The following is a 26,974-nucleotide window of genomic DNA, read 5'->3' as shown; positions in this document are numbered from 1 at the left end:
GGTAAAGGGGAATGTGGGCCCGTTAAAGACAGATGCAGGTGAGACTATAATGTACAATAAGGAAATGGCAGACTTGTTAAATGAATACTTTCTATCGTCTTCACAGTACAGGAAGAGGGTAAAATATCAACGGTACAAGCAAACCTAAAAATAAGTCAAAGGGAGGTTCTGATTGGATTTAATATAAGTAAAACAAAATGGTAATGGAGAAATGAATGGGACTTAAGATAGACAAATCTCCAGGTCCTGATGGTTTCCACTCCAGCTGTTAAAAGAAATAGGGAGGAAATTGCAGATGCATTAGTCGTAATTTTCCAAAGCTCTCTATATTCAGGAATTGTACCTTCGGATTGGAAAATTGTGAATGTCACTCCATTATTTAAGACAGGAGGGAGAAACCACAAAACTACAGACCTGTTAGTTTAACATGAATTGTGGGGAAATTACTGGAATCTATCAGTGGTGACTGAGCACTTGGACAAGTATGAGCTGATCAAAGAGAGTTGATATGAATTTGTGAAGCATAGGTCATGTCTGGCTAATATAGTTGAATCTTTTGAGGAAATCACTAGCATGATGGATAGGGGAATGTCCATTGATGGATGAATGTCCATTGATGGATGGACTTCCAGATGGGTGGATGAATAGACTTCCAGATGGACGTCTGGATAAATGGATGGCCTTCCGGAGGGACGGATAGACTTATAGAGGGAAGAAAGGAAGGACGGACTTGTATTTTCATAGTGCCTGTCACATCCTGACAGCCAATGAAGTACGTTTGAAGTGTAGTCACTGTTGTAATGTAGGGAAACGTAGAAGTCAATTTGAGCATAACAAGATCCCACAAAACAGCAATGAGATAACTGACTATTAAAAGTGTGTTTAAAATAATCTGTTTTTTGGTGGTGCTGGTTGAGGGATAAATTTTGTCCTGATAACAGGAGAACTTCCCTCTTCTTCTACATATAGAAATCTTTTAGGTCCATCCGAGGGGGCAGACAGGGCCTGGGTTTGACATTTCTTCAGAAAGACGCACCTCTGACAGTGCAGCACTCCGTCAGTACGGCATTAAGTGTCAGCCTAGATTATGTGCTCAAGTCTCTGTAGTGGGCCTCAAACCCACGACCATCTGACTGAGAGACAAGAGTGCTATCACTAAACCCATGGCTGATGTTAGAAGAAACAATGGACCTGAATACCATAAATATAATAAATGTAAAATCTAAAATCTGTGCACATATTCACTGGGTGAGTACTTGCCTGTTGATACACTTCTATGGCTGAGCATTAAAACTCTATAATGTTATGGACTAAAATTCAACAGAGATAACTTGGAGAGGAACTGATGTTGGAAGAACCTAAACCATGAATATTAAAGTAAATGGTGCAGAAATGAAATAAAGCCTAGAAATTATACAATGCAAATATGAGCCTACGATTCAGAAATAAGTTTGTATGCATTGCTTTGTCCGCTATTTTAGTGCCCATTTAATCATTTAAATGGGCATTAACCCATTTCAAATAAGCACTTCTGTTAAAATAGCAGAGAGAGGAATTACATGCAAACACATTGAGCATCTGAAAGCTAATTTTCACACAGTAATTTTAAAACCAAAGAAAAATCTTGAGGGGGTATGTAATATAAAAGCTAAGAGATAACAATGATCCTATATAAAACCTTAATGAGACTATGTGCACTATTAGGTTCTATAGGAATGATATTGAGGCTTCAGAGAGGGTATAATGCAGATTCACTAGCCTGTTACCTGGAAAGAGGGAGGATGGGAAGTGTCTGGTCATGATGCTCCAGACATTGTGGTGTGTGGGGCAGGCTTGAAGGACCAGTTATTTTATTCTTGCCTGTCAACTTCATATGTTTGTATATCTCAGACCAAACAAGCAAGTCCCTAAATGGATTAACAAACAAAATAAAAGCGAAATAAACAGGAAAAATTACCTCTAAAAATCCTGCAGGGAGAAAGAAGGGGCTCACTGGGATGAATACAGGACCAAGTTAAAAGGGTGATCAAAGAGGCAAAAAGAGACCCAGAAAAAACAAGAGGGGCAAAGAGTGATAGAATAGGCTGGAGGTGAGGGGGAAGGGGGAGATGATAAGTAGAGGGGAGAAGAAAGGAGGCATAGGGAAAAGAAGGCCAGAGGAGAAGATGAGAGAGGGATGAGGATGAGGAGGGGTAAAGGGAGAGGAGGGGAGGAAAGGGAAGTGGAGAGGGTCCAGATGCCTCTCAGCAGCCTCAAAATCGCTACCAGCAATTGGGTGGGAAAATTAGTTGGAGTTTTTCTGTGTACAGTGTATATAAATGATTTGGACCGAGGGACAGAAACAAAATGGCCTAGCATTGCAGATGACACCAAATTAGGACAGAGGAATTTAAATAATAGGGAAGGGGCAAACCAAATACAAATGGATCCAAATAAATTGGGCAGATGCATGCCAGCTGAATTGGATGTAAGATGTAATGAGGCACTTAAAGGGAAATAATCAATGAGGAAAAAAACAAAATCTCTTCAGGCTACAGGACACAACACAGGAGAAAGATGCAGCAGTATTCATGAATAACATAGTTTAACCAACTGAGCATTTCCCGCCCGACAGGCCAGCTTGAATGGGGGGGTTGGGGAATGGGGTCGGTCATCTGGGGGAGGGAAGGGGGGGCTCGGGCATCCGGGGGGGGTGGGTCGGTCGAGGGGGTCGGTCATTGCTGGAATGGGAGGTCATCGCAGGGGTCGGAGACCGTTGGAGGGTGGGAAAGTCGGCGATCGTGGGAGGGGGGGGGGGAAGTCGGCGATCGTGGGGGGGTGGGGGAAGTCGGAGATCGTTGGGGGGGGGAAGTCGGAGATCGTGGTGGGGGGATGTCGGAGATCGTGGGGGGGGGGTGAAGTCAGCGATCATGGGATGGGGAGAGGAGAGCTGGAGATCATGAGGTCAGAGATGATGGGGGGAGAGGTCAGAGATGATGGGGGGAGAGGTCAGTGATTATGGCGGGGGGGGGGGGTGGCGGAGAAGGGAGAGGCGGGTCGGAGATTGTGGGGTGGCTCACTGCAGGTAGTCCTTGTTGGGCCTGGGGGAAGCACTCCTGCTCCTCAGGGCCGACAAGCAGTGCTATAAAGGCACTTATCTGCAGCTTGAGGCCTTCTCACCTCCAGTCAAGTGGCATGAAGTAGAAGGCCCGGGAATCCAGGCCCACAGGGGTTAAAAGTAAAAAATCGGTATAAATGGAGGCCCGCAGCATCCTTAAAGGCTTTTACTGAACGGCCCGGCACTTGTAATTGGGTTGGTCGCCCGCCCCCTGAAAACCGGAAGTGGGTAGGTTGGAGGCGGGTTTAGATTTTTAAAATTTTTACTGTCCACCACCCCCCCCCCCCCCCGCCTCCGACCCTCTCGTTTGTCCCATTTAAAATCAAGCCCCTGGAATGATGTGTATGATTCTATTATTACAGCATTGGAGGTTGTAAAGAAAAAGTCAATCAAACTGAGACCTAGGTCAAGGCATCTGAATTATTAACAAAGGTTAAATCTGAAGAGAAGGCTCATGGGAGATATTATTCAAGCAGGTAAGATTGTTAATGGAATAAATAAATCAAAAACTGATAATGGGGCAGATGGCCGAGCGGGTGCGTTGTTGGGGGGGGCTCCGAAAATGGTGGAATCCAGGAGCGGGTTGGGAGCCCGGCTCCAACCCGCTCACTTCCGGGTTCCCCAATGACGCGCGCGGCTCCCGCATGCGGGACTCCCATCAACAATTAAAGCCGGCAGGATGATAATTTAGATAGTTATTTAGCTGGTTGAGGTACTTGAGAGACCTCATTGAGTGGAGACTTTGGCAGGGGTGCAATTTTGAAGGATCCTCAGCTGTGGGAAACAGTCCCTGTTGGAGCAGACGTGGTTCAGCCAGCAGCCAGTGGGAGAGGCAAAGGATTATTTGACAGTTGGGGGGAATATCTAATTTATTGCAGCAGGGCACTCTGTCACTTCAGACAAAGTTTTGGCTGTAACAACTTTGTCTTTCCACTCAAAATTATGAATTTATACTCTAAACTCTGCTGTGCAAACACTCTGCGGACCCACTCAAACTCTCACCGTCAGGATGGGGGCGGGGCGCGCCATAGCTGCATTCATCACTTAATCCGAGGACGAGCTACGTCACCAGACTCGCCAGGCATGCCGTCCACCTCCGCCACGTGGAGCTCCACAACACAGTGCTGCGCCACAGGCACCTACACAAAATAGTCGTGTAACTACACATACACCCACTGTAGGGTGACCCAATGGGTGGCATCAAGTGTGGGTGTTCATGGTGAACCTCATGAAAGGGACTTATTACACAAGCCAGTCAGGAATGGCCAACACGTGACAGTCGTGGTGACAATAATAATGTTTAATGTGCCATTAACAAGAATCAAATATAAATAAAAAACATGACAAACCGTCAAACACCCTAGTGCAATTGTGCTCACAAAACCTTTGCCGTACGCTTCCAACTACTCCTACGTGGTGCTTCCCCTGTGGCTGCAGCAGAGGTAGTGGCAGGTTGCTCTTGGCCATGCCCTGACCGATTAGATGCTTTGGGCCTACGCCCTCTGGGTTTCGGTGCCCGTGAGGGCCCCTCCAAAGACTGCTCCACCTGCACCTGTGCAGGGACAGACTCGACCACCTGGAGAGGAGGCAGCATTGTGGGTACTGGTTGAGAGGGGAGCAACGGATGAGACGTGGGAGCGCTTTGAGTGGCATCCCCACTTCCATGTCCCCTTTCGCCATCATCCCTCTCCTGGGCCAGGCCCACATCACTCCTACCACCCTGCTGGACGACAGTTTGGAGGACATGTGTGAAGCCTTGTAAGGCCAGTGCAAGTGTACCTGCCTGCCTGTTTAAGGCGGCAGAAAGTTGCTCACCCTGAGTCCAAGGGGCCGTTGTCAGGGCCTCAATGGACTCATTGGTGAGCCGTGCTTGAATCTCGATGGAGGCTAGACTTCCCTCCATTACAGACATTCCCGCACTTACCCGCGACACTATCGTAGAGATACCCTCACGTCCCTGTGACAGTATCTCAGAGATTCCCTCCTGTACCTGTGCCACCATTCCACTCATGCAGGAGTTGGACTCCTCCATCCTCTGCGCGATTGTGGAGAGTGCGCGTGGCACCTGTTCCAGCACATCGCAAATGTGCTGCTGCCCTTCGATCATTCTCCTTTTATTAAAGGATGGCCCCCAGGGTTCAGCATCTGTGTCCAGTTGAGCAGTGCCTGGAGAAGAGTTCTCCCACCGACACGGACTCTCCATAGCTGCCCCTGCCACCAGTGTCTGCTCGTGCTCACGTATGTGGTGACTCACCATGTGCGACCCCAACTAAGTGAGGACGGGGACCCACCGAGGTGTGTGTATCTGCGCTGTTGGATGGCTCGCTCAGATGTGACGGTGCCCCCTCAGAGGCCGGCGGGTCCTCTGAGGAATCGCCCTCCACCGTCACGGCGGTCGCTGAAGGCCCTGTAAGAGAACAGAAGGCAATATTAAGCATGATGACAGATGATGAGGTGCTGAACATGGCAAGGCATATTAACATCATTTGCTATTATGGGTGCTGAATGTTAAAGTTCTGTCACCAGCCGTTTGTCGGGTGCCAGTCTCGGCGTCCCCGATGGACAGGCACTCGAGGGTGCGGCTCACTTCAAGAGCCTCCTGCTCCGTGTCCGTGAAGACGACCTGATGTTGCGGCCCCCCCTCCGGTCTTCGCCCTCTCCCGTGCATTCTGGGCTCTCCTCCTATAAGGGGAGAAAGTAGAGAGGCATGAGTGAGGGATGGTGACATGGCCAACTGCTGAATGCATTGGTTTTGGTGAGGCTAACCATGAAAAAGGTGCATCAGAGGGTGAGTATGAGACAGAGCCATGACATTGTATGAGGATTGGGTTGAGTAGTCGTGGTGGGATGAGTACTGGGGAGGTGAGTAAGTGCAGGTAAGTTGAGGATGAACTTTGAGTGGGTGTGAGGAGTGATGTGATAGAGTAGTGTTGGCAGTGAAGAATGAGTTGGGGACTGGGGGCGGTGATGTGGAAGACGGAGTGTAGGAGAATGACTAAGTGTACTCACTTTGGCTGACCTAGTTAGGTCATTGAAGCGCTTCCTGCACTGGATCCATGTGCGGGAGACGTTGCTGGTGCTGCTGACCTCCTCTGCCACCTCGAGCCAGGCCTTCTTGGTGGCAGAGATAGGCCACTTCCTCCTGTCCGCTGGGTAGAAAATCTCCCTCCTCCTCCTCACCCCATCCAGTAAGACCTGGAGTGAGGCATCAGTAAATCTGGGAGCAGCCTTTCCCCTGGGCTGCTCCATTGTATAATTTTGGTTCTTTGCTGCAGGAGCAGCTTTGGAGGACTGCCCCTTTAAGTAGAGTTCCTCCAGCTGACAGCCTGTGATGCGGGTACGCAGTCCGCCCGCTGCGCAGGTTTCCGACGGGAAACCCGGAAGCCACGTTAAGTGGCTTCAATTTACCCGCGATCGTGTGGGGAACAGACGGATTTCACTGGGCGGGTTACCCACGCGCCAAGTCGCCCACCCCACTGCCATCCCGCCTCCCTGGTAATATCGGGACCAACGTGTTTGAGATTTCCACAAACTCTCGAACCAGGGCACATGGGATGAACTTAAAAGGGGGAAGGTTTACAGAACATCTAGATTTAATTACTTTGTGCAGATAATGGTGAATGTGTGGAATAGAATACCCATGGTGGCAATGGAGGCAAATGGTGTGGAAAAAAGTACGGGAGAATTAGACAGATGTTTGAGGATGTGGTGAACTGAGGTCGTTTTTAGCGCTGGCTGGATAGGCTGCGGAGTCTTTACCGGTCCTGTACTTTCCTATGTATTGAAGATCTTCACAAAATTTATCTATCTGATATTGGTAAAGCCAAAACAGGATTATACTGCTCGATTTGTTTGGATGGATCAAGTCTACCATCAAGAAGTGCAGTTGCTGAAGGCTAGATTATTAAGGAATTCAGAACAATCTCTGGCTGCAGCAGAACATCAACCCCCTTATCAGGTATAAAATAGGATTCCAACTGTGGCATGTTTCTCTTCCTTCATTGAATGAATGTCAGGGGATAGCTCACTGGGACAGTGTTCTTTTTAAATGTCATTTTAAATTTCAGAAAAGTTAAAATAGAGAAAGGAAATACACATTCAGTGGCAAGATTTTAGATGGACTCGAGGATCAGATGGCCCTTGGTGTGCATACACATGTCATTAGACATGGCAGTATAAGAAGATAAGAAAAGGCAACTGCATCCTTTTTTTATATATATAAAAGAGGATAGAATTCAAAAGCAAGGAGATAATGTTAAACTTTTACAACATTTTAAATAGGCTGCAGTTGGGGTATTGTGTATAATTTTGGGCATCCCATTGTAGGAAGGATGCAGAAGCAACCAATAATGGAATGTCACAAGAACTTCATATAGGAATAATGTCTTCTGCATTGTGAAACATCTAGTGAGGAGCATATGAAAACTTCATTCTTCTATTCAGCTGCACGGCAGAGATATTTAGCGCAACACTGTCCATGTTGTAGATGACCAAATTAATCAGAAGAAGAACCAATTATTATTATGCTCAATTCCCTCTTCAATTAGACAGATTCTCCCTCAATCTTGTCCTATTCGTTACCATAATTGTCAACTAACACTGTAGCAAGCTATGTCATGCAAAACACAAATGTGTAGCCTTGCAAAAATGTTCCCTCATATTATTTAAGATATCAAAGTATAATCATTTTTAAAGTAGTTATAGGCAACTAGATAATTGCCAATAATTTATAAATAATATATATGTACCACCCCATTGCCAACCTACAAAGGTATTCCTATCAAAACTTCAGAAATAAGTGCATCTCATGGTGCTTGCAAGCACACAAAAAGTGAAAGCAGATGATGTCAAGACATTCAATAGGCTTCTAAGCCTACTTGTAACTAAATCTAACGAAAATGAAAACTGGCATAAACTCCATCCTGAAAAGTTTACAGGAAATTTACGCTGACCCAATCAAAACATTATCCTTTTCAGGGCTTCGATTCTGACTGCACATTTCAAAGTCCGATTTGCTTTTCTGTTTTCAACCTGAAGATATACAAAAATCAATCTTAAATATTGTATCTTCCAGACCTAATTATTACATGGCTCAAATCAGAGGCAACCAAAGATATGTAGACCAACTAAATAGCTTGATCTTACTTTGCATTTGGCATTCAGCAGAAGTTCCAAAACTGTCTTTGCTCCTCTCAGCTCTGAAACATTGTCACTTTCTCTCCCATTTCCTTCCTTACCCTTTCAAACTCATCTATTCCATGGGACCGATGTGCTGCTCCCTTGATTCCCTCCCCACTACGTTCCTGATCACTCAGCTGCCCCTCCTAAACCCCATGTCAGTCAACATAGTCAACGGCTCCCTATCACCATTCTCCCCCCCGGCACGCCCCACCCCCCACTTCAAGACCCCACTCTTCTACTCAAAAAAACTATCCTCGATTCATCCAGCTTCTCTAACTATTGCCCCAGTTCAAATCTCCCTTTCATCTCTAAGGTCAAGAGCATTGTCATCTTGCAGCAACATACGGATCTCTTCCAGAACTCCTGGTTCAAATCCATCCAGTCTAGTTTCTGACCATCTCACAGCACTAAAATGGACCTAGCCAAAGTCATGAAAGGCACCTCTACGACGTGACCAGGTTGCATTATCCTTGCTTGTCCTCCTCAGCCTTTCTGCCACACTCGACATACTCCACCATGGCATCCTCATCGACTGGCTGTCTTTCCTTACCCAGCTCCGCAGAACTGCCCTTGCATAGTTTTATTCCTAACTGTATGGACAAAATCAGCATATCTCTAGCAATGGCCTCTCTTCCTTCCTCTGCACTATCCCCTCTGGAGTCTACCAAGGATCCACCCTGGCCCCCTCCTCTTCACCTTTATACTGTCTGTTGGCAATTTCATCCACACGCACAGGATCAACAACATGTACACTGATGACCCGTGGTTCTACCAACTCCATGACACTCTCATGCTGTCACATTGCCTGTCTGACATCGGGGCTAAATTTTAACCCGGAAGAACAAGGCGGGGGGCTGCAGTAAAAATTTTAAAAGTTTGGAGCGGGATCGAATCCCGGCTCCAACCCGCCGAAAAACGCGTTTCACCCAGACGCATCTGGGTGCGCACATGCGCTTCAGAAACTGGCAAGCAACATTTAAAAGGGCTACAGACAGAGCTAAGCGATTCCACAACCAACTGATCAGATCAAAGCTCTGCAGACCTGCCACATCCAGTCATGAATGGTGGTGGACAATTAAACAACTAACAGGAGGAGGAGGCTCTGTAAACATCCCCATTCTCAATGATGGCGGAGTCCAGCACTTGAGTGCAAAAGACAAGGCTGAAGCGTTTGCAACTATCTTCAGCCAGAAGTGCCGAGTGGATGATCCATCTCGGCCTCCTCCCGATATCCCCACCATCACAAAAGCCAGTCTTCAGCCAATTTGATTCATTCCACGTGATATCAAGAAACGGCTGAGTGCACTGGATACAGCAAAGGCTATGGGCCCCAACAACATCCCGGCTGTAGTGCTGAAGACTTGTGCTCCAGAACTAGCTGCGCCACTAACCAAGCTGTTCCAGTACAGCTATAATACTGGCATCTACCCGACAATTTGGAAAACAGGTATGTCCTGTCCACAAAAAGCAGGACAAATCCAATCCAGCCAATTACCGCCCTATCAGTCTACTCTCAATCATCAGCAAAGTGATGGAAGGTGTCGTCGACAGTGCTATCAAGTGGCACTTACTCACCAATAACCTGCTCACCGATGCTCAGTTTGGGTGCCGCCAGGACCACTCAGCTCCAGACCTCATTACAGCCTTGGTCCAAACATGGACAAAAGAGCTGAATTCCAGAGGTGAGGTGAGAGTGACTGCCCTTGACAACAAAGCAGCATTTGACCGAGTGTGGCACCAAGGAGCCCTAGTAAAATTGAAGTCAATGGGAATCAGGGGGAAAACTCTCCAGTGGCTGGAGTCATACCTCGCACAAAGGAAGATGGTAGTTGTTGTTGGAGGCCAATCATCTTAGCCCCAGGACATTGCTGCAGGAGTTCCTCAGGGCAGTGTCCTAGGCCCAACCATCTTCAGCTGCTTCATCAATGACCTTCCCTCCATCATAAGGACAGAAATGGGGATGTTCGCTGATGATTGCACAGTGTTCAGTTCCCTTCGCAACCCCTCAGATAATGAAGCAGTCCGTGCCAACATGCAGCAAGACCTGGACAACATCCAGGCTTGGGCTCATAATTGGCAAGTAACATTCACGCCAGACAAGTGCCAGGCAATGACCATCTCCAACAAGAGAGAGTCTAACCACCTCCCCTTGACATTCAACGGCATTACTATCGCCGAAACCCCCAACATCAACATCCTGGGGGTCACCATTGACCAGAAACTTAACTGGACCAGCCATATAAATACTGTGGCTACAAGAGCAGGTCAGAGGCTGGGTATTCTGTGGTGAGTCACTCACCTCCTGACTCCCCAAAGCCTTTCCACCAACTACAAGGCACAAGTCAGGAGTGTGATGCAATGCTCTCCACTTGCCTGGATGAGTGCAGCTCCAACAACACTCAAGAAGTTCAACACCATCCAGAACAAAGCAGCCCGCTTGATTGGCACCCCATCCACCACCCTTAACATTCACTCCCTTCACCACCGGCGTACTGTGGCTGCAGTGTGTACCATCCACAGGATGCACTGCAGCAACTTACCAAGGCTTCTAGACAGCACCTCCCAAACCCGCGACCTTTACCACCTAGAAGGACAAGGGCAGCAGGCACCTGGGGACAACACCACCTGCACGTTCCCCTCTAAGTCACACACCATCCTGACTTGGAAATATATCGTCGTTCCTTCATCATTGCTGAGTCAAAATTCTGGAACTCCCTACCTAACATCACTGTGAGAGAACCTTCACCACACGGACTGCAGTGGTTCAAGAAGGCGGCTCACCACCACCTTCTCAAGGGCAATTAGGGATGGGCAATAAATGCTGGCCTCGCCAGCGACGCCCACATCCCAAGAACCAATAAAAAAAAATCTGACAATTAAGATCGTTCAAGTAGTTAAGTCAATTAAAATTTTGTGGATTCAGGTAGACTATTTTAACTCTAACTGAACATGTGTCCCGTGGCCTCTGAAACACGCCATGGAAACAGAGGTGAGTTGCAGCCAGCAGCCATTTGGACCTTGAAACCAGTGATTGACACGTGTGAATAAAAGATGAGCTTTTGGAGCAGGGCAATCAGTTCTCTCAGACAAACCTTTGGCTGGGAGTTCTTTGTGTTTAGTTTGAGATTTCTTTGTTCACACTCAGAATTCTTGTGTTCACACATATTTACCTACATTTTGGACCCCCTCAAACTGACACCATCAGGATGGGGGAGCAATGGATGTATCCAGCACTACATCTGAGGAGGAGGCACATCACCATCCGGGGCAGGCACGGAGTGCAGTTCTGGGTCTTGCAGCTACACATTACAGAGGTACGCCTCTGTCATGTGTAGCTGCAAGACCCAGAAGAGCAGAGAGGGGAACAATCGAGGGGCCGACGTCACAGGAGTCACTACCCGCGTGAGAGGGTCTACAGACAGAGGCTGAGCTTCATGGACCTTTCTGAGGAGCAGTGCCTACGAAGGCTCAGATTGAATCGCCAGGTGTAGGCTCATTCATGCAGAGCTGCTCCCGGATGGGCCTGGTGGCAACGCATTGCCCATTGCAGTTAAAGTCACCACTGCCTCAATTTCTTCGCCTCAGGGTCCTTCCAGGGCGCCACTGGTGACATCAGCAGGATCTCTCAGTTGTCTGCCCATAAGTGTATACAACAAGTCACAGATGGCTTGTTTGCCAGGGCATCCGACTACGTCAACTTCCCCATCGATAACATCAGGCAGACTGAGAGGGCAGTAGGTTTCCACTCTCTGGCTGCCTTCCCACGGGTACAGGGCGCAATTGATTGCACACACGTAGCAATCCGAGGACCTGAACATGAGCCAGGACTGTTCATCAACCGAAAGGGATATCACTCCATAATGCTGAGCTGGTTTGCAGCCACCGGAGGAGGTTTCTGTAGGTGTGTGCCAAATTCACTAGCAGCTCTCATGATTCCTTCATTCTGTGCAAATCCAAAATCCCGGCCCTCTTCCACGCACAAGACAGACTTAAGGGCTGGCTCCTTGGAGACAAGGGATACCCCCTGTAGACATGGCTCATGACACCTCTGAGAAAACCCATCTGTGAGGCACAGCAGCAGGACAACGACAGTCACATCACAACCAGGTCTGTCACTGAACAAGCCATAGGGATGCTGAATATGCGCTTGAGGTGTCTGGATCGATCTGGGGGAGCCCTTCAGTACCCACCGTCGAGGGTGTGTAGAACAATAGTCCTGTGTTGCGCCCTGCACAACATCGCTCAACAGAGAGGGTTACCAATGGATGAGATCCATTGCGCTGAAGAAGCAGCCACACCTGCCATCAACATTGAGGAAGAGGAGGAGGAGGAAGAGGAGGATGGGCGAACAATCAGCAAAGCAGGATCGCACACGGCTGCTCGTCATGCCGGGGAGTCACTCATATTTGATAGATTCTCAGGAGTGACTATAGTCAACTACTCAGACTACTCCCTGGGTCAACCACCAACACCAGCAACCCCCCGCCAACCCCCACTTCCCCAAGGTTGCACAAACCAGTCCTACAACTACACATACACCCATTGGAAACGCATTCAATGGGTGGCATCAAGTCTCGCTGTTCATGAAGCAGCACATGAAAAGGCGCTTTCACAAAAGGGTCTCAAGAAAGGGCAAGACATGGCAGTGGTGGTGAGAATGATAACATTTAATGTGAATTTAACAAAAACCAAATATAAATGAAAAACATGACAGTCTGTCAGACACCCTTGTGCATACCCTTGGTGATTACAAAACCTTCCACTTCATCTTCCTACAGCTGCTATATGGTGCATCCCCTTTGGCTGCAGCAGAGGTATGGCAGGTTGCTCAGATTCATGCCCGGACTGCTTAGATGCTTTCGGCCTGGGCCTCTGGGTTTTGGAGCCTGTGAGGGCACCTCCAAAGACTGTTCCACCCGCCACCTGGAGAGGAGGCAGCATTGCAGGTGCCAGTTGAGGGGAGGGCAACAGGTGAGACGTGGGTGCGCTTTGAGTGGAGTCCCCACTTTCATGTCCCCTTTCGCCATCATCCCTGTCCTGGGCCACGGTTACATCACTCCTGCCACTCTGCTAGAGAACAGCTTGGAGCAGATCTATGACAAGTTCTAAGGCCACGGCTAAATTGTCTGTCTGCCTGCTTAAGGCAGCAGACATGTTGACATCCAGAGTCCACACGGCCGTTGCCAGGGCTTGAATGGCCTCGTTTGTGAGCCGTGCTTGAGGCTCAGAGGAGGCTACCGTTCCCTCCATCACAGATATTCCTGCACTTACTGCGCCACCAGTCCACTAATGCTGGAGGTGGACTCCTCCATCCTCTGACTCAATGTGAAGACTGACCGTGGCAAGTCTTCCAGTACGTCACAAAGGCGCGTCTGTACCTCAATCAATCTTCTTTTCAAGGATGGCCCTGGGGTTCAGCATCTGTGCCAAGCTAAGCAGAGCTTGGAGAGGAGTGCGCCCACCGACAATGACTCTCCGCCGCTGCCCCTGCCACCAGTGTCTGCTCGTGTTCACTTGTGTGTGGAGACTCACCAGGTGACAACCCAACTACCTCTCTAATAGGACCCACTGAGGCGTGAGTTTCTGCGCTGGTGCATGGCTCACTAAGATGTGACAGTGCAACCTCAGAGGCAGAGAGCTCCTCTGAGGAATTGCCCTCATCCACTTCTTCAGTCCGTGACATCTCTGAAAGAGAATGTACTGCAACATTAAGAATCATCGCAGAAGTAATGTTGCGATGAGCATCCTGAGGTGTGCAACAGGTCAGTCACTGATAACATCAATCCATGTTGTTGTGTGAGGGATGTTAAAGTTCTGTCACCAGACGATTGCGGGGTGCCAGTCTCAGCATCCCCGATGGCCGGGCACTCCACCGTATGACTTATCTCCAAGGCCTCCTTCTCCGCCTCTGTGAGGGCCACTATTTGTAGAGGCCTCCCTCCAGTCCTCGCCCTCTCCCTTGCATTTTGCACTCTCTTCTCCTACAAGGGGAGAAAGTACAGACGTGTGAGTGAGTGAGGGTGACGTGGTCACCCGATGGATGCATTGCTTTGGGTGAGGATGACAATGAAGCAGAGGGTGAGTATCAGACATTGCATCAGGATTGGGGTGAGTGGGAGTGGTGGTTGCACAAATAGGGGGGTGAAGAAGTGCACAGAAAGTGAAGGCAACTTGACACTGAGCCTTAAGAGGGTGCGTGGAGTAGGCTTCGCAGGGCAGTGTGAGAGGGTGGCGGGGGGGGGGGGGGGCGGGTGGTGGAGGGGGAGGTCTACTGACCACAAAATTCAGGTGAATCAGTAACTGTACTCACTTTTCCTGACCTGGTTAGGTCATTAAATCGCTTCCTGCATTGCAACCACGACCGGGACATTGTGCTCCTGCTGCTTACCTGGTCTGCCACCTCCAGCCATGCCTTCTTTGTGGCAGAACCATGTTTCTTCCTCCTGTCCAGTGGATATAGGACCTCTCTCCTGTTTCTCACAGCGCCCAGTAATGTCTCCAGGGTGGTGTCTAAGAACCTGGGTGCACGTTTGGCTCTGGGACGGTCCTTTCTCATTTTGCCTCCTTTCTCCTTCAAAATGCATTGTTGGAGTGTCCCTTTAAATAGTGGGCTTTAAACGCGTCACGCGGATGCGCAGTAAGCCCGCTGCGCAGCTTGAGGATGCAAAACCCGGACGTTCAGTTAAGTGGCTTCAATTGAGTCGTGATTGCTCAAGAACACGCATGAAAAATGTTTCTGTGTTTCCCCCCAGCTGAGGCCGGTGGTGGAGGGAGTGAATGTTTAGGATGGTGGATGGGGTGCCAATCAAGCAGGCTGCTTTGTTCTGGATGGTGTCGAGCTTCTTGAGTGTTGTTGGAGCTGCACTCATCCAGACAAGTGGAGAGTATTCCATCACACTCCTGACTTGTGCCTTGTAGATGGTGGAAAGGCTTTGGGGAGTCAGGAGGTGAGTCACTCGCCACAGAATACCCAGCCTCTGACCTGCTCTTGTAGCCACAGTATTTATATGGCTGGTCCAATTAAGTTTCTGGTCAATGGTGACACTCAGGATGTTGATGGTGGGGGATTCGGCAATGGTAATGCCGTTGAATGTCAAGGGGAGGTGGTTAGACTCTCTCTTGTTGGAGATGGCCATTGCCTGGCACTTGTCTGGCACAAATGTATCTCCAACATCACCTTCACAACACTGTCCATCTCCGCACCTACCTCAGCCTCTGCTGCCGAAAGCCTTACACACGTTTTTGTCACATACAGAATCAATTACTTCAAAGCTCTCCTCCCGGTTCCCCCATCATCCACTCCCACAAACTCCAACTGATCCAAAACACAGCTGCCCACATCCTGTGCTGCACAAATTCCAGCTCACCCATCACCTCTGATCTCATGGACCTACACGGGCTCCATCCCCAACACATTCCATTTAAAATCCTTGTCCTCTTCAAATCCCTTTACAGCCTCGCACCTCTCTAGCTCTGCAACCTCCTCCAGTCATACATTCCCTGCCGCACCCTTCCGTCTTCTGACTTTGGCTTCCTCTCTTTGCCCCACCATTAACGGCAGATCTTTCAGTCATCTCTGCTCTACTTTTGGGAACTCCCTCCTCAAATCCCCCTGCCTCACTACTGCTCTGCCCTCCTTTAAAATCCTCCTGAAAGCCCACTTTTCAACCTAGCTTTAAGTTTCCTTCCCCAAACTCCCTCCCATGGCTTGGAGTCTTACCCCCTTATAATTCCTTTGTAAAGCACTTTAGAATGTTTCATACATTAAATGTGCTATAAAATATGCGAGTTATTACTGTTTACCATCCATAATTCAAAGAAAAGCAATATACTCACCACATGAAGAATCTTGTTTTCGGTTTCACAGACAGTGCAGTCCTGCCAAGAAAAAAGATTAAACACAAATGAATTACGTTGCTGAGAGGGGTGCTGATAACTGATCAGTTATATCCTGGTCTCAAAACACAATAAAAAAAAAACAGATTTTTATCCAGTTCACAGAGAGATGATCATATGGATTTGAACAACTTATTTTGTATTGTAAATACTGTGCTATTTTTAAATATTACTTTTGCAGCAATATTACATTTATTGTTTAATTGAGCAATGTCAATTCTCGAGTCTGCTCACAACAGAAACGACATTGCAGGCCACTCAGCAGTTGCAGCCCTGAAGCACAGGATTGCTGACGACTGGACTGTTGCTCAAATCACAGTGTAGACACTGAATTTGACTTCACCCAGAGGACTCGGTTTGCCCAGATCATACAAGGGTAAAGGTTCAATCACAACTTTTGGTTGATCAACCAAGAACAGGAATAATAGCATCAATAATCTTCCCTTTTCATTGGTGAAATGTTTAATGGATTACGGATGAGAGAAGTCAGAGAAAACATAAAAACAGAAGAAAAACTGTTTCATTTTGGGGCCAGTGATTGACAGAGCAAATTTTAAAAAAATAAAGATATGCTATACAAGCTAACAATCATGAATAATAATGTTAATTATATAAAGAATGCACACCAAGGACATAGGCCAGGTTTTGTTGTAAAAAATAATGGTGAGGCTAACGGTGCTCACCGTTATTTATGTGCAAATTGGACAGTAACTTCCCACGACCGCACATGCGCAGTTAAACGTGGAAATCCGGAAGTTGCTGTCCGAGATGCAATGCTCCTCCAAAAGCATCTCGCCAGCTACTCACCATTCAAATGTATTGAATGGCGTGAATTTCCTGTACTTACCTCATACATACGGACTAAGCTCACGGCAAAAAGTTAGGGATTGTCTATTCCAGTGTAAGTACCCTTTTAATAGTGTGTTGTGTCTTAATTACTGCCAAACAACCTCTCTAGCACTGAAGAAAATTAACCTTTACAAGTGTAGAGTCTCATTCCTTCAGCTTTTAATTATTGTTGGACATTTTTAAAAAAAAAGTATGTAACATTTTTTTTCTTACTTTTTCTTCCTGTCTCTTTTATCTGTCTCTTAATCCAATCTTTCTTTCCCTCTCTTTATTTCACTTACTGTACCTGATTTGACACTGAATTCACTATTCTAACTAACGCTTCCTGGTTCAGTCCTTACACTGCTCATTAACGATTCTTCAAATTGATTGGTTAAGGAGATACACAGTTGCTTGCCCTGTTCACACAGGTCCCAGATGCCCTGTAGGGGACACTGCACTGAATGGCTCTCTAACTTACAGTAACTTGCCGTGCAAAACCCCATAGAAAGTCTATGGGCAAGTGCAAGTCTAACGAACGGCTCGCAGCAAAATCTGGCCCATGGCTTTTTCAAAATAAACCAGCGATTGATACAGAATGCATAATCCATGAGTTTCTGTGAGCATGAGTAAACAGTGATGGCAATGACACAGTGATTTATTTTGCATTAACCGCTGGTCCAGTTTACATTCTCTTTTCCAATAGATAAGGAGCAATTTCATTAAATGTGACATTTTAATGTGTTTTACTTAGTTTGTAGCTATTTTCAGCAGGATTTAATTGCAGCTATATGGTTAGAAGCTGTAGCAAGACACATTGGGACAATGCATGGTGCATTCAGGCACCTTTCTGGAGCTGCAGTATAGTAAGCTCAAGGCTGAAACTGAAAAAATATTTCACAAAGTATTTCCAATAATTCTACCAGCAATGTTACCTTTCTTTCATATGGCCTTCCTCATTCGTAGTGATATCTTGACAGTACAGGCAGACAGGTGCTGTTCTGATGCAATAACTTGGAATCTCTGCTACTGGTCTCACATCAGCAAAATACATTTAATCCCTAGTTAGTTTTTTTCTCTCTCTCTGGTTCTGATGATTTTATAAACCACTTAAGTTTGGCTCTCAGTTTGTCATTAGGCTGACTGAAGTGAATTTTGGACTTGTAATAAAAATCCAGCCCAGTTGTTACAGTATTCAATGGTGAACGATTACTGTGGTGATTTTTTAATTGCTCATCAATTAGTTTCCCTCCTCTTTTGAGCAAAATATTATTTTCTGAAGTGCAGTTCCAGAGACACTGGGCAGTCCCATCCTGCCAGCTATGAACTGCATCTTCAGTTCTCAAAACTAGCAGACCAACACGAGCACTGACTGAAGACATGCACATATAAAGAAAGAAAATCTTTATGCAGCACCAGGTCCAAAAGAGGCCATGAAACACTGGGAGCTTTGGATGTGGAGCTGAATTAAATTCACAGAATGAGGAACCTGATCTGACATTCACCCTCATTAGTTCAACATTACATATGAAGTACAGTATATTAAAGCAGCTGTGAACCTGGAAGTCTGGAATCTGAATGTATAGCCCAGCTTGGAACACTGCAATGCTGAAACACTTGCTCTCCTGAATAATGCTAAGTGAAAGCATCGATGTTGCTCCAGGTAGCTGCCACAGATAATGTTGAATGAAAGCCTCCATGTGTGGGCCTATGAAGAAAGCGACAGTACAAGAACGGACTCTAATTTTGCCCTTGTATGATGGGAGCACTCATTGGGAAGTTAAAAGTGACCCACAAATAAGGCACACTGACTTTTGTGCCCAAATTCCCGATCTGCACTCCCAATGGCAAAGTGCTGCACTTAGGAGTGCTAAATGATTATATCCCTGAATCTACTTCCTAATTTTCTATTGTCTACTTGATGAGGGTTTAACTGAGGATTCAAATCACATTGAAAGCAAACAATTGCTTGTTTTATCATAGAAAGCTAAAGTCCTATACAGATCAACAGGGTGATACTTCTTTTCAAAAAAGGAAACTCACATGGTGCCAGATAAAACTTTGGCACTATTATGTCCTCAGAGAAATGAAGCTGAAAGATAACTTTGCCTAAAGGAAAATCTGATCTCAGCTGATGGAGAAACCATTCATACAGCTGGACTGGATTCCTGCTATATACATCTACTGTAACATCACTTATCCCTGGAAAGTACTGTTGCAGACAGGGCTGGTTTCTTGAACGATAATAAAAATACTCACAATTTAAGCCCGATTTTGCGCCAGAGAGTATGTGCCTAGGTTCCTAAATCTAGTATCACAGTATGATACAGCACAGAAGGAGGTCATTCGGCCCATCGTGCACGTACCGGCTCTTTGAAAGAACTATCCAATTAGTCCCACTCCCCTGCTCTTTCCCCATAGCCCTGTAAATTTTTTCCCTTCAAGTATTTATCCAATTCCCTTCTGAAAGTTACAATTGACTCTGCTTCCACCACCCTTTCAGGCAGTGCATTCCAAATCATAACAATTCGCTGCGTTAAAAAAATGTTTTCCCATGTCGCCTCTGGTTCTTTTGCCAATCACCTTGAATCTGTATCCTCTGGTTACCGACCCTTGTGCCACTGGAAACAGTTTCTCCTTATTTACTCCATCAAAACCCTTCATGATTTTGAACACCTCTATCAAATCTCCTCTTACCTTCTCTGCTCTGAGGAGAACAACCCCAGATTCTTCAGTCACTCCACATAACTGAAGTCCCTCATCTCTGGTACCATTCCAGTAAATCTCTTCTGCAACCTCTCGAAGGCCTTGACATCCTTCCTAAAGTGTGGTGCCCAGAATTGAACACAATACTCCAGCTGAAGCCTAACCAGTGTTTTGTAAAGGTTTAGCATAACTTCCTTGATTTTGTGCTCTATTAATAAAGCCCAGGATCCCATATGCTTTTTCTTTTAAAAACAACATTCTCTTTCCAAGTGTCAATTAATTTTGTCCCGGATTATTGTCTCTAAAGGTTTCACCACCAACGTTAGGCTGACTGGCCTGTAATTGTCGGGTTTATCCTACTCCCCTTTTTTGAACAGGGGTGTAACATTTGCAATCCTCCAGTTCTCTGGCACCACTCCCATATCTAAGGAGGATTGGAAGATTGTGGCCAGAGCCTCTCCAATTTCCACCCTTACTTTGCTCAGTAATCTAGGATACATCCCATCGGGACCTGGTGACTTTTCTACTTTGAGTACTGCCAATTTTTTTAAGTACCTCCTCGTTATCTATTTTTATCCAATCCAATATCACTACTACCTCCTCCTTTACTGCTACATCAGCAGCATCTTTTTCTCTAATGAAGACTGATGCAAAGTATTCATTTAATACTCAGCCATACCCTCTGCCTCCACAAGATGATCTTTTTTGTCCCTAATCGGCCCCACCCTTCCTTTGACTACCCCATTATTATTTATATGTTTATAAAAGACTTTTGGGTTCCCTTTGATTTTTGCCACTAATCTAGTCTCATACTCTCTCTTTGGCCCTCTTATTTCCTTTTTTAAATCTCCTCTATACTTTCCAGTGCAGGAGTTGTTTTTTTAAAACTAAATTAAAGTACTTGTATTTATATAGCGCCTACGTCATTGCGACGTCTTTAAGCACTATACACAATGAATTGCCTTTGGAGTGCAATAACTGTTCTTATGCTTCTTTAAAGATGTTGTTGGACAACCAACAAGGTCAGAGAGAATCTGGAATTAATTTGGAGAAAGGGCTGGCTAAAAAATGAGTTCAAGCTTATATCAGAGATCCAGTTACTGCATCATCAGATCTGAAATGTTTATGCTTATTAGGGGTATGTGGAAAGACAGAAACATAAAGATACTGGACTTCTCAAGGGCAGACTTGTTGACTGGACCTTAAAATAAAAGGAAAATATTAAAAAGAAACAACTGGAAAAGCTACAATCAAAATTTGCTCCAGTAAAGTCAATACAGCTGAAAAGCAACAGAGCAACATATGGCTAAGTGGGATGTAAAAGGTTTTACAAGGGAGTAGATGGCATTTAAAACTACAGAGAAACCTGGGATGGGGAGGATGATGAAAACAAGTTAAAATAGTCTTAAAAAAGCAAAAAGAACAAAACTCAAATTGCAAAAAACTGAAATAATAAATGGATTTTCAAATATATATATATATATATATATATATAGTTAACAAAGACATTAAAAAAAACGTTCCTTTACAGACGATGGTATTAAAGATTTGCCCTGATGAGGCATCAGGTTTCCAGAGATGAGATGGAAAATGACAGAATTGGTTATTCAAAGGTTTGACTTTAAGCAGTCAAAGCACATACAGCCAGAGATACAGTTTCTTGTTTGTGCACCAATTGAGACCTCTTTTAGACAAACTCACATTTTGTAGTGCATGTGCAATAATGGCTCACTTTTCTTTGTGTGCTTCATAGAACTAATGCACAAGTCTGGAGCTCCAAAATTGTAAAAAAAACTAGCATTAAATAGGCAAGTATGTTTTAAAAATAACTTGTGGAGGGTCAATCTAACTGTCCACTGTGTAAATTTATAAGCTGATGAAAGGAACCCTGCTTCACAAACTTTGCACTGCAGATTATCGTTCACTGCATTAAGAAAACAGTGTGCACGAGCATCATTTCTAGGATTCCCGATTAAGGAGAGTTCAGATGCTATGATGAAATTATCCAAATTCAATATATAGAACCACAGAGATTTACAGCAGGGAAGGCCATTTGGCATTCACATAACATATCATGCAAATTACAGAATATCTGAATAATAGTGTGCACCAGATGTTCTGCACTATCCTCCAATCTCATAGAACCCACACCTTTCAAGCACTCCCATCAAAGAGATTAATAGTACCTCAGTCCACGTTATGTGCTGTTTATCATACAGAGGTTTGCCATGTGTCTCACCCTTTATTTATGTGTGAGTTTAGGCTTAAAGATGACAGCAGTAGTCACTGAGACTTGGTGATCTGGTCCATGGAAGCTGCTTTGTGGCGTGTACAGCATTTTCCACTGTGGTAGGAATAATGCAATTTGTATGATCTTTCTATTCTCACTTTTTATGCCTTACACTCTTAACATTCCTTTGCATCAGTACTACTTTTTTGCATCTATCTTTTACAAATACAATTTTCCATCTTGCATATAAATGTCCTGTACTGGTATTTCATAGTAATATTCCTATTTTTGTGCTCTTTAAATCATCCAATTTTTTTTCTAATTCTTGTCTGGATTCTTCGAATGGTCATCACAGGATTCATTATAAATACAAATTACAAAGAGTGTACAGTATAGAAACAGGCCATTCGGCCCATGCCGGTGATTATACTCCATGTGAACCTCCTCCCAACCCTTCTTCATTTAACCCGATCAACATATCCTTCTATTCCCTCCTCCCTCATGTGTTTATCTAGCTTCCCCTTAAATGCATCAATCTTATTCGCCTCAACTACACCTTGTGGTAGCGAGTTCCACATTCTTACCACTTTCTGGGTGGAGAAGTTTCTCCTGAATTCCCTATAGGGGAATAGGTCATGTACTCCAATGCTTGCATCCTCTTTTGTTTATTGGAGAGCTGCCCTTTCCTAGAAAAAAATGTTCTCAAAATGCTCTGGAACAGAGTGCACCAGGACTTGCAGGGCCTGATTGATAAAATGTGATTTTTCTGTAGTGATACTGAGCCAGTTTGTACAACAATTACACACTTCACAGCTGGATTAATGAACTTTCTGACATCTGCACCATTTAAAGCGCCTGCTCATTGTTTGAGAAGGATCAGTAGTGCTCGTGCATTGTAATTGGTTACTACATTATTGCTTACAAAAATCAAATTCTCAAGAAATCACACATTTCATAGAGGTGTTCCTGTGAATTTATGAGTGGTTCATGAGTGTCAGCAAAACACAGTCAACTCTAACAACTATGAAATTGAAAAAATAGGACTGTCAGCCCCCTATAAGACTAACACCCCAGCATAGCTTGATAAAGAAGAGGCAGCGTCGATTCAGGAAAGGGAGATTATGCTCTGCTTTTGAAGGTATGGCTGCTGTGGTGGACAAAGGACATGCAGGCAGTATTATATATGTCATTTCTCAAAGTTCACCCGACAAGGTTCCACTTAACAGACTAGGTTGAAAAGGAGAAAGAGTGCTGAATGAAACAAGGAACAGAAGGTAGCCATAAATGTTAGCAAAGTGATTACAAATAGAGTGTCGCAGGTTGGGGTTTAGAACCTGTTATTTGTGATATGTTTTGAAATCATCAAAAGCTAAATTGCAGTTTTGCAGATGATACCATAAGAGCAAGTGTAGATAAATAAAAATAAGAAAATGGCGGACATGTTAAATAATTACTTTACATCAGTATTTACAGTAGAGGAAGAGGGTAGCATGCTGGACACACCAAGGGAACTAATTTTGAATCAGGGACAGGGGCTCACAATAATTAATGTAAACAAATTAACAGTAATGAAGAAAATAATGGCACTAAAGAGTGACAAATCCCCAGGACCAAATAGTTTCCATCCTAGGGTTTTAAAGGAAGTAGGTGAGAACATTGCAGAAGACCGAACTATAATCTTCCAAAGTTCTCTCGATTCAGGAACTGTTCCTTTAGATTGGATAATTGCACAGGTCACTCTGCTATTTAGGAAAGGTGAGAGAGGGAAACCAGGGAATTATAGGCCAATCAGCCTAACATCTGTTGTCGGGAAATTAATAGAGTCTATAATTAAGGATAGAGTGACTGAACACCTTGAAATTTTTCAGCTGATCAGAGAGAGCCAGCATCAATTTGTAAAGGGTAGGTCATGTTTGATGAACCTGATTGAATTTTTTGAAGAGGTGACTAAAATAGTGGACAGGGGAATGTCTATGGATGTTGTTTATGTGGACTTCCAGAAGGTGTTCGATAAAGTCCCTCATAAGAGAATGTTAGCTAAAGTTGAAGGTCATGGAATTGAGGGCAAATTATTGACCTGGTTAGAAAATTGGCTGAGCGGCAGGAGACAGAGAGTAGGGATAATGAGCAGGTAGTCAAATTGGCAGGATGTGACTAGTGGTGGGGCCTAGGGATCTGTGTTGGGGCCTCAATTATTCCCTTTATTTATTAATGACTTAGGTGGCGGGATGGAGTGCCACATGTCCAAGTTTGCCGATGACACAAAGATAGGAAGCATTGTAAGCAATGTAGACGGAAGCATAAAATTACAGAGCGATTTTAATAGATTAAGTGAATGGGCAAAACTGTGGCAAATGGATTTCAATGTAGGCAAGTGTGAGGTCATCCACTTTGGACCTAAAACAGATGGATCAGAGTACTTTCTAAATGTTGAAATGCTCAAAACAGTGGAGGACCAAAGAGACTAAGGGGTCCATGTGCACAGATCATTAAAATGTCATGGACAGGTACAGAAAATAATCAAAAAGGCTGGCCTTTATATCTGGAGGACTAGAATACAAGGGGGTGGAAGTTATGCTATAGCTATACAAAGCCCTGGTTAGACCACACCTGGAGTACTGTGTTCAGTTCTGAGCATCGCACCTTAGGAAGGATATATTGGCCTTGGAGGGAGTGCAGTGTAGATTTACTAGGATGATACCTGGACTCCAAGGGTTAAATTACGAGAAGAGATTACACAAACTAGGGTTGTATTCCCTGGAATTTAGAAGATTAAGGGGTGATTTGATCGAAGTTTTCAAGATATTAAGGGGAACTGATAGCGTAGATAGAGAGAAACTATTTCCGCTGTTGGGGAGTCTGGGACTAGGGGACAAAGTCTAAAAATTAGAGCCAGGACTTTCAGGAGTGAAGTTAGGAAACATGTCTACACACAAAGGGTGGTAGAAGTTTGGAACTCTCGATCCCAAACGGCAGTTAATTCTAGCTCAATTGTATATTTTAAATCTGAGATTGATAGATTTTTGTTAACCAAAGGTAGTAAGGGATATGCGGCTAAGGCAGGTATATGGAGTTAGGTCATAGATCAGCCATGATCTCATTGAAAGGTGGAACGGGCTCAAGGGGCTAAATGGCTTGCTCCTGTTCCTATGTTGTGAGGTTCCTATGTTCCATTCAGCCCCTCAAGCCTGTTCTGCCATTCAATGAAATCATGGCTGATCGGTACCCTAACTCCATCCATCCGCCTTGGCTCCATATCCCTCAATACATTAGAGAGGGGAAACAAGGTGCACAGAGGACTGAGAGCAACAAATAGCACTACAGTAAAGAATATTTCAAAAATAGGAGGGATTGGGCAGGGGGGAAATGCAAGGCAATCTATGATGAGTTTAGGGTGCATGTGCGTAAATGCACGTAGCATGGTATATAAGGTTGGTGAGCTACAGGCTCAAGTCACCACATGGGACTATGATATAGTGGCAATAATAGAGACCTGGCTCAAAGAAGGGGAGAATTGGATACTTAATATTCCTGGCTACAAGGTATTCAGGAAAGAAAGGGCAGGAAAGAAAGGAGGGGGTTAGCAGTATTGATCAAAGAAACTATTATAGCTGTGGAAAAGGATGATGTAGTTTTGGGGTCAAAGACAGAATCTATTCAGTTAAAATTATGGAACAATAAAGGAGCTATTACACTACTGGGTGTATATTACAGGCCACCAAATAATGGGAAGGAGATAGAGGAGAAAATTTCCAATCAAATTGCAGAAAGATACAAGAACTATAGAGTAGTGGTAATGGGGGACTTCAATTATCCCAATATAGGCAAGGACAGTAAAGGGCAAAGATGGGGAGGAATTTCTCAAATGTGTACAAGAGGACTTTCCTGAACAATGTGTTTCCAGCCCAACCAGGAAGGATCTAGTTCTGGGAAATGAAGTGGGGCAGGTGAAGCACTTTTCAGTGTGGGAGTATTTGGGGAACAGTGATCATAATATCATTAGGTTTAGCATAGTTGTGGAAAAGGACAAGGGACAATCAAATGTGAAAATACTTAACTGGAGGAGGGCTATTTTTGGTGCGTTAAAAAGGGATAAGAACACAAGAACATAAGAAATGGGAGCAGGTATAGGCCATACGGCCCCTTGAGCCTGCTCTGCCATTCAATCAGATCATGGCTGATCTTTGGCCTCAACTCCACTTTCCCGCCCGATCCCCATATCCCTTGATTCCCCTAAAGTCCAAAAATCTATCGATCTCAGCCTTGAATATACTCAATGACTCAGCATCCACAGCCCTCTGGGGTAGAGAATTCCAAAGATTCACAACCACGAGTGAAGAAATTCCTCCTCATCTCGGTCTTAAATGGCCGACTCCTTATCCTGAGACTATGCCCCTAGTTCTAGACTCGCCAGCCAGGGGAAACAATCTCTCAGCATCTACCCTGTCAAGTCCTCTCAGAATCCTGTATGTTTCAATGAGATCACCTCCCATTCTTCTGAGCTCCAGAGAGTATCGATCTATTCTACTTAATCCCTCCTCATAGGACAACCCTCTCATCCCAGGAATCCAAGGAATCAGAAATTGGTAGGCAAATCGGTAATTGAACAATGGGAAGCCTTCAAGGAGGAGTTGGTTAAGATACAGAGTAGACACATCACTACGAAGAGGAAAGGAAGGGCATCCAAAGCTAGAGCTCCCTGGATGACTAAATTTACAGAGATTAAAATAAAACAGAAAAAGGAAGCTAATGATGACTGTTAGGTTCATAATACAGTAGAGAACCAGGATGAATACAGAAAGTACAGAGGAGACGTAAAAGATGGGAGTAAGAGGGATAAAGAGAGAGTATGAGAATAGGTTAGCGGCTAACATAAATCGGAACCCAAAAGTCTTTTATAAACATATAAATAGTAAAAGGTAGTCAAAGGAAAGTTGGGACCAATTAGGGGCAAAAAAGGAGATCTTCTTGTGGAGGGAGAGGGCTTGGCTAAGGTAGTAAATGAATACTTCGCATCCTTCTTCACTAGAGAAGAG

General features: G+C 45.1%; 1 protein-coding gene across 1 annotated transcript in view; it reads right to left on the bottom strand.

The window, feature by feature from the left end:
* cnksr2a (connector enhancer of kinase suppressor of Ras 2a) overlaps positions 1-26,974 on the bottom strand; it is a 514,839-nt gene that overhangs the window by 315,875 nt on the left and 171,990 nt on the right. Inside the window, exon 5 of the mRNA XM_067992723.1 lies at positions 16,115-16,156. Within this exon, the coding sequence (XP_067848824.1) occupies positions 16,115-16,156 (42 nt within the window). The remainder of the gene's footprint in view (positions 1-16,114; positions 16,157-26,974) is intronic.

The sequence above is a fragment of the Heptranchias perlo genome, chromosome 11 (genome assembly GCF_035084215.1).
Source record: "Heptranchias perlo isolate sHepPer1 chromosome 11, sHepPer1.hap1, whole genome shotgun sequence".
In the NCBI taxonomy this organism is placed as follows: Eukaryota; Metazoa; Chordata; class Chondrichthyes; order Hexanchiformes; family Hexanchidae; genus Heptranchias; species Heptranchias perlo.
The sequence above is the reverse complement of the archived record's forward strand: the minus strand, read 5'-3'. Positions and strand labels throughout refer to the sequence as shown.